Genomic DNA, 8,665 nt, shown 5'->3' on the forward strand with positions numbered 1-8,665 from the left:
CCAGGCACAGGAGTTGGACGGCTGGTTCGGCCATTCCGGGAGAGGAAAACAAAAAATAAACCGAAAGAAAAACAGAGCTTTAAAAATAATTCACTTTTTAGGCCTGCTATTCTGTTACGGTTTGCTATACTAATGGAGGCGCACGACAAGGAGTATAAACAAAACAGAGTCTTTTAATAAAAATCTAAAACAAGAAACAGAGAATATCCAGGAGCAAGGGGTAGCAAAACACATTGATCAAATAATAGCAGGCAAAGAAACAAGGATGAACACAGGCTTTAAATACAAAACGTAATCAAGGGGAAACAGAAACAGGTGAGGAGCTAATTAACTAATGAGGAGAACTAAGGAAACTGGGTCAACATGTGACACTCTCAGAATTGCTGACATTTTTACTTATCGAATATTGTTCTTTGCGCGACCATTTCCATATTACTCCAGAACAAAGTGAAGAGTGGACGTGAATGTAGACATACTGGGCAGCGATCACCTGATAGATGCGTGCACATATCCTTCAAAAGTCAAATATAGAATAAATGCATTTGATTGGTAAACCAAATTCAGACTTTATGCTTCAATCTCAAATGGTAATGCATGGAATTTATGGAAAAGCTCAACTAAATAACAGCGCTAATAAGTGGGGGACGTGGTGGCTTTGGCGAGGGATTTAAAAACCTCATCCGAACACTGGATAGGAGATATACAATTCCCTCTTGCACATATTTTAGCCGTGTTGCAATCCCACAGTTACACATTGAATGTAGGAGTAAAGTTGAGACGGAATTGAAACACGTGGAATATTACGCCACAACAACAGACTTGTGGTCGAGCCGGACGACCGAACCGTATCTTAGTTTCACTGTGCACTATATCAGTAATGACTTCGAGCTGAAGACTCGCTGTCTGCAGACAGCATACTTCCCTGTAGACCACACGGGACAGAATATTGCGCATGGACTAAGGGAATGTTTATCCAGTTGGGGTCTGAATGAAGAAGGACAGACGTGCATAACCACTGATAATGCAGCAAACGTCATCAAAGCTGTGGAGTTAAATGAATGGACCAGACTTCAGTGTTTTGGCCACAGGCTGCATCTTGCCATTGGTAAGTTGGCCTCTCCATATGGGTGTGTAGTTAGTTGCAATATGTTTATTATCTTTAAGCATTGCTTTTGTCTTTTAGATGATATTTTTTGAATATAATCACTTTGAGACTAATTGTTTGTATAACTTAATTTTCCTGCTTTATGATTTATATTTCACATATTGTTAATTGCATTGCTTTCTGTGAAGCACTTTGCACTTGTTAAAACACGTCTTGTTTACATTAAGTCTGGAAAATGCAAAACTACACTATTTTTTCTTTTTTTTCTTTTTTAGAAAATGCTTTGAAGGGTGATGCAAGGGTAAATCGGGCAACAGGACTTTGTAAGCAGCTGGTTAGCCATTTCTCACACAGCTGGAAAAATAAAAACGCACTGAGTGAGGCACAAAAACATCTGAATCTGCCAGAGCATTCCTTAATCACAGAGTGTCCAACAAGATGGGGCTCTAGACAGAAGATGATTGCGAGGGTCTTGGAGCAGTGTCAGGCCTTGTCTCAGGTTCTCTCTGAAGACAGGAAGACACGTCACTTAGTTCCCACCTGGCAGGACACAGAAGTCCTTGGGTCTATCAATGCCGCCCTACATCCCCTCCAGGACTTCACAGATGCCCTCTCTGGTGAAACATATGTCAGCGTATCCTACCTGAAGCCAGTCCTGCATCCCCTGAAAACAGAAACCCTGGTTGAAAAGGAAGATGACACCGACCTAACAAAGGCCATAAAGTCAAGGGCCCTTGGCTATATGGAGGACAAATACAGTGACCCAGCCATACAGGAGATTCTTGATGTAGCTTCATTCCTTGATCCACGATTTAAAATGGGCTACATAAGGCAAGAGAATATTCCAGATATCAGAGCAAGAGTCATGTTAGAAATGGAACAAGAGGTAACTTTTTTTATTTTATGTGCATCAATGTGCAACAGCAACAAAATATGATTAATGTTATAAGAGAAAATAACATAAAATAGTGTTCTTTTTAAAATACAGTTCTCTGTTTTTCAGGAGAAGAGGGCTCGTCTTAGCACCACAGATGGCATGCATCAAAGTGCAGCTGAGACAGAACCATCAACATCCACAGTGAAGAAGGGGAAACAGTCACTGGGAAGCTTCTTCAAGAGCACCGCAGTTCCCCCTGCTTCATCTGTGCAGTTAGAGGACACCATGGAAGCTGAGCTGAACAGCTACCTCATGACTCCTGCTATTGATGGAGAGCAAGATCCCTTGGCTTGGTGGAAGGTACATAGGGTTAACTTTCCAAGGCTGAGCAAACTGGCTCGCAAATACCTATGTATACCAGCCACAAGTTCTCCATCTGAGAGACTCTTTAGTGCTGGCGGAAACGTTGTGACATGTGAGCGCTCATGTCTGAAACCGGCAGACATGTAGACATGTTAGTGTTTTTGGCCAAAAATTTGTAAATGCTCTACTCAATCAAGTGTTGACTTGGGGTGAAAAAGAAATTTTAGCAAGTGTTTGTAAGACTTCGGTTGGAGTCAAGATTTGTTCTGCACTTTATTTTGTAATGCCACTTACTGGCAGCATTTACTGCACAAAGAAAATTCTTCATTGCACACATTGTTTGGTCTTATTTCATATTATCACATGTTGAAAATAGCCTAATTTACTTTGCTATGCCGACGCAAAATGTGAAACTGCAGTCTAAGCTAGCATTTAAAAAAATATTTGTAATATATTATTTTACTTAACCTGTTTTGTATCTTAATTATTTAATCCATAAATTAGTCATTAAAACAAGTTTTTTAAGCGCGACATCAATGATCAACGAATTGGAGCAGGTCCATTGAATCATTTTAAAATGTCAAATAGCCTTCAATTTATAGGTTATAACTGCATCTGTCTCTGATAGACTTGTGAAGATTTATTTTAATAAACCTGTTTGTGTGGAGTAGGGAATGCACCTGCATGACAGGGAGTTGCATTTTTTCCTGACAATGAAACAACTTAAAATCAGTTGGAAACTGATTTTATTTCTGTAACCTCATAACAACAAAACATTGCTTTTGTAAAATAATGAAAACAAACAGGACACGCTTTCTGCCATCTCTGAATCTGGAGTGCGTTACAAACCACCCCCGAAACTCAGCGTATGGCTGCCTCACAGACATGTGAAATATATCTATAGAACTTTTAAACTGCCTACTTTTAAACCAACCAATTCACAAACAAATATTCCCTGATTATTGCAATCTGTAGCCTATGTAGGTTACATTTCTCTCTAAAAGCGCATCCAGTATGGAGATGAGTCATTATTGTGTAGGCTATTTCATCTTTGCAGCCGACAAGGACTCATAAACCCTAGTTTATTAATAAACAATTAAAATGTATCCTTTTTTTCCGACACATTCATAGTCATTAGGCGACTTTTGCCTGTGCTTGGTGGCAAACTTTATGCGTGTGCTTGAGCGTGGAATATATTGAAGTTCATTGGGTTAGGCCTATTAGCTTTAGGGGGGCAGCCCTATTAAATACCCACTAGACGTCTCTGTTAAAGTTTTTAAAGCATTTTATAGCTACGCATTTCCATAGTCGGAATAATTCCGCTTTCAGAACTGTCACGTCCGTTATGGAGAGATGTCCGTCCGTAACATTGATTTTTCCTCTGAAACACAAAAATGAATATATTGTCACACAATGTTTTTGCACAGTTTTGGACACAGAAGGCCACCAAATGGGAATTAAATATTCCATGGGGGGATTTATAAAATATTTTAAAATAAATACGGTGGGTAACTCGAAGTGAGGGTTTACAGATCACAATGCAAGCGGGAGATTATTACAGTCAACACTATCATGGATCATGACAACATGCAGGATCAATTCTGTTCTTGTACCGCAGGGTACGGTTAAATTAATTTACATTTAACCATTTTAGTATGGAGAGACACTGAAATGTAGACCTTCATTTATTTGTTTTTGACCTAGCCTAAACTGTACATGATGAGAGAACAAAACAGTCACCTATTCTGGTTTGTAATAGCACTGCACTAACTTTACTGTTAGCTAGTTTTAGTCCGAGATACCTTTCTGAAGCACAAGATGACATTATTCTGCTCGAGCAGATGAAAATTGTAACTTAATGAGTGTATGACAACCAGAAAATAAACATTTATAGAATAAAATTAATTCTATTGCCTATCCTCTCAGGATACCTGGAATCAGTGTTACAAGTACCACGGGCACATCGTTTTTGCATTTTTTGTAGCATAAACACCATCAAACCGATGTGAGCTTCGGATCTTCCACTGTTTAATGCCCCCTGAAACCTAAAGATATGTCAGAGTTCCGCCTCCAGTGCAACTGATACTCGACTGCCATTGGCTCATCTGTGTTTGAGGGGAGGGGCTTACCGATAGGTCAATTGTATGATGTGATAGTATGTCCCAAAGCTTGCCTACTATTCTACTACACACTCAAAAGTGTGTACTTTTTCTTCACCAAAAGAGTACATACTTTAAGGGCATAGTAAGTAGACACACTGGGATGCAGAATGAGACACCAAATATCGCCTATTTCTGTGATACGACTATAAGCAGCAAAACTGTAGATCTCTCATTAATTAGAAGAACCTTGGTGATCGTTATGCTGTCACACACTCACTCCTTTCACAATATTTATTTTGTGTAAAACCAGAGGTGGAAAGAGTACGAAAATATTCTACTCAAGTAGAAGTACCATTACATTAATTAAATTTGACTTACACTCTAAAAAGGCTGGGTTAAAAAATAACCCAACCTTAACCCAGCCGCTGGGTAACTATGGGACAGAACACGTGGGTTGTTTTGACCCAAGTGCTGGGTTGAGCCATTAGACCCAGAATGCTGGGTTGTTTATTTAACCCAACTAGTGGGTCAGGTTAACTGTGTTGCTGGGTTAAACATTACCCAAACATTGGGTTATTTGTTGTTTCATTGCCTTGCTACGTTTATATTTACCAATATTACTAATAATAATAATAAATAACAATCACAAAGAAATGTAAAATTATTATTTTTCTGTAATACAATTACACAACACAAAATATGCAACTGTAAATATCAATTTAATGAGTTTTCACATTTCTTTTTAAAGATTTTTTTGAATGGGTGCTATACTGTTACACATTACACCCAATCCCTACAGACACAAATAAAATGTTTTTTGTAGATCAGTTTCTTTAAAAAACAAAACTTTGTAAACTAGGTACTGTAGATTCCTATTCTTTGTCAACATTGCAGCATCATAACACTATAAAATTGATTATTGCCACAGGAGAATCAGTCCAAACATTGTGCCATTAAACCTAAGCCAAACAAAGAGACCTACAACAGACAATACATGTGACAAAAAATTAAAACGTTACAAGTGGCCAGAAAAAACTGTTGCCCTCAAATACTTCACACATGAAGACTCATGTCCATCAATATGATATACTGCATGCTGGAGAAATTCCCAGGAAGGAAGATGTTAGTGTAGTGTTACGTCTGGGGACGTAGTTCTTTCTCTCTCTCTTTTTTTCTCTCTCTCTCGCTCTTAGGTGACTCCGCCCTAATTGGACATGAAGACGCATCTGCTGATTCGTCCTGGGGAAATCCAACGTCTTTTGAAATAGTGGGACGTTGGAAGTGGAAAATGGGAGAGAGAGTTGTTGGCATTGTTGTGTGTTGTGAATTGATCTTTGTGGTGACATAATATTGGTGTTTTCTGAGTGGATAATTTGTGTAGTGTATAACTGAGTTTATTTTGATCTCTGTTACAGTGTTGATTGTCTCGTGGTTTCGACTGTTTAACTAAGTTTACTTTTCTTTTGTTTACTAACAAGGCTGTAGGGATTGGGTGCCGTTTTTCTTTATTGTAAACTACGTTTTCTCCTGTTTTTGGTTTAGGTAGGGAGTCAGGGAAGAATGCTGTCATTTGTTTCTTTTTTCTTTATTTAGATTATTTAGACTCCCTGGGTATAGTTAGTGTTACGTTTTGTTTGTTGTTTTGGCTTTGCCCAATCCCGAAGAGAGAGCCTTTTTACTGTGTTACTACAAGTGAGATTTAAAATAAGAAAATAAATTCACCAATACAAAGTAACATCAGATCTCAGAATTCTTTATTTATGTTGGCTTCCCTGACCCTAGACCAGGGTCGTAACAGTAGCTAACATCAAGCACAAAAAAAGGACTTGAAAAAGATAAACAGCCTCAAGCAACAAATCCATTTCAATGGCATGGCCCGAAACAATGGTGAAGGTGTGGGATGTCGCTGTCTCGTCACCAAGGCACAAAATGTACAGGAATGCATCACCATGTTGGTCCCCACCGGTTAATTACACAACACTTAGTCTTGCAACATAACTTACATTTTTACAAGTTGTAACATTTAAGTTGACTTAAATAAATAACGTTTAAGTGTATTTTATGGAAATCAGCCAAACCATCTGAGTTTTCCTGTGAACTGGGTCTGGTAAAGGTTGCTCAAACTAAATTTCATCCAACCAACATGGCATAAATTATGGGGTATTTAAAGCCCCCGGTATATATACTATATATATATATATAGTACTGTGCAAAAGTTTTAGGCCACTAGTATTTTAGTATTTAAAAAAATGGTTTTAAGTCAGTTATTTCTATCTTTTGCTGTAGTGTGTCAGTAGGAAATATCAGTTTACATTTCCAAACATTCATTTTGCAATTAATTGTAATAATTCAGTGACATTTTTGTTTGATCTGAACTGGTCATCATCCAATCTGTCTGGATTGGAATGACATGAAGAAACAGAATAAACTGAGACAGACTAAATCCAGAAGAACTGTGGCAACATCTCCAAAATGCTTCAAGAAACCTCCTGCAAAGCTCATGAGAAACTCTGCTCAAGTGCACCGAGGGCAAAAGCTGCTTTAAATTTAAAGGATGATCACACCAAATGTTGATTTAATTTAGTTAATAGAAGTTAATTGATAAAGAAAATTTATTTATGACATTATTTTTGACAGCATCCTCATTTTACAGCATTTTTTCACAAGTGTCTAAAACTTTTAACAGTACTGTAGGTTTGCAGGTAGGTTCTTGAAGCGTCTTGGAGATGTTGCCACAGTTCTTTTGGATTTAGTTTGTCTCAGTTTCTTCATGTCATTCCAGACAGACTGGATGATGATCAGATCCGATCTGTGTGGAGCACTGGCTGTTGTCAGACATTCACTGGATTATTACAATTAATGACAAAATGAATGTTTGGAAATGTAAACTGATATTTCTACTGACACTACAGCAAAAGATAGAAATAACTGACTTAAAACCATTTTTAACTGTTGAAAATACTAGTGGCCTTTGATATTATTTTCATCTAAACCACTAGATGGCACAAAAACGTGGCGTAGCACTTTGCAAAACATTCGCTTTTCAACATGCACCATTTTATTTGTCTGATCTTTGACGCGATCATGCGCAGCAGTGCAAAGTTGATTCTGTGCTTACTTGATCTTATATTTTATGTTTTTTTAAATGTTGTAGATTTAAGTAGCAAATGAGAATCGCTAAAAATAATGCATATATTTTGAGACAAAGGCCTTCTTTATGGTTTTCAGTTTTGCTTAAGATAATTAAAGCAACAGTTTTTAAATAAAGAAAGAATATGTAAAAGTATGTATTTGGGGTAAAAAGCGCCCCTGCTGTTGGGGCTAAAGGCACACAGTAATTAACATGATAATTAATAGATGGCTGACTTTTCCATTTGTTCACATGACATGGTTAGATTCAGATGGTAAATATCATATATTGTGTTGTTATAAATATCATATATATTATGTATGTGTCCATATTAAAGATAATCACAATGTTTAAAATTAAACCATCATATTTAAAAACATGATATTTATCATATAATAAAATATAATTTGTTGTTAGCCTACTACTGTAAATATATTTTCAATTATTGAATCTCCTTCAATACTTTCAGAATCTTTACTTATTAAAATGACTATTTCTGTATTTTAAAATATATTTTTTATATTAACATATTTTAATGACAATAGGCCTATATTTATTGAACACCTTTTTTCTTTTCTTTTTTGAAATTAAGCAGAAAACAGAACAAACTTTGCTAAAGTGATTGTTTTTAACAAGTATTAACTTAGACATTATTAAAAAAAACAAAAAACATTATTTTAGCTGAAGTATTTGTATCAATACTGTGTGCCCCGTGTGTGGGGTAAAAGGCCCCCTTTGTCACCTCATACATTTATAAGATTTTTAAACAAAATAAACAACTTGAATGATTTATTTTCACACAAAATCCGTTGCTCCATTAATGTTCAATACAACATATATATTTTTTGGCAATTATACATTTTAATTGCGCAGCGCAGTGAATACCACATTTTTTCTTAAGGTGGGCCTTTAGCCCCGTTGTACCCTACTGTGTATAGAGTAGAAAAAGTAAAAGAAACTTACAGGTTGTACGTCAAATGAATGACTTCCAGGATTCTGGTTGTGGGTCTGAAGACCTTTCCTCCGTTCTTGTATATTGATTGGGGAAGCAGAGTGGGCAGGACTTTGAAAGCACTCTCCCTTTTAGC

At 36.8% G+C, this 8,665-nt stretch overlaps 1 protein-coding gene across 1 annotated transcript; it reads left to right on the forward strand.

The window, feature by feature from the left end:
• Positions 1 to 640: 640 nt before the first annotated feature.
• On the forward strand, positions 641 to 8,665 carry LOC131524405 (E3 SUMO-protein ligase ZBED1-like). Its single transcript, XM_058751519.1, has 4 exons — positions 641 to 1,105; positions 1,381 to 1,991; positions 2,109 to 6,412; positions 8,543 to 8,665. Exons 2-3 carry the CDS (start codon positions 1,563 to 1,565, stop codon positions 2,490 to 2,492), a joined length of 813 nt encoding a protein of 270 aa, XP_058607502.1. The 5' UTR covers positions 641 to 1,105; positions 1,381 to 1,562; the 3' UTR covers positions 2,493 to 6,412; positions 8,543 to 8,665.

The sequence above is a fragment of the Onychostoma macrolepis genome, chromosome 18 (genome assembly GCF_012432095.1).
Source record: "Onychostoma macrolepis isolate SWU-2019 chromosome 18, ASM1243209v1, whole genome shotgun sequence".
Taxonomy (NCBI): domain Eukaryota; kingdom Metazoa; phylum Chordata; class Actinopteri; order Cypriniformes; family Cyprinidae; genus Onychostoma; species Onychostoma macrolepis.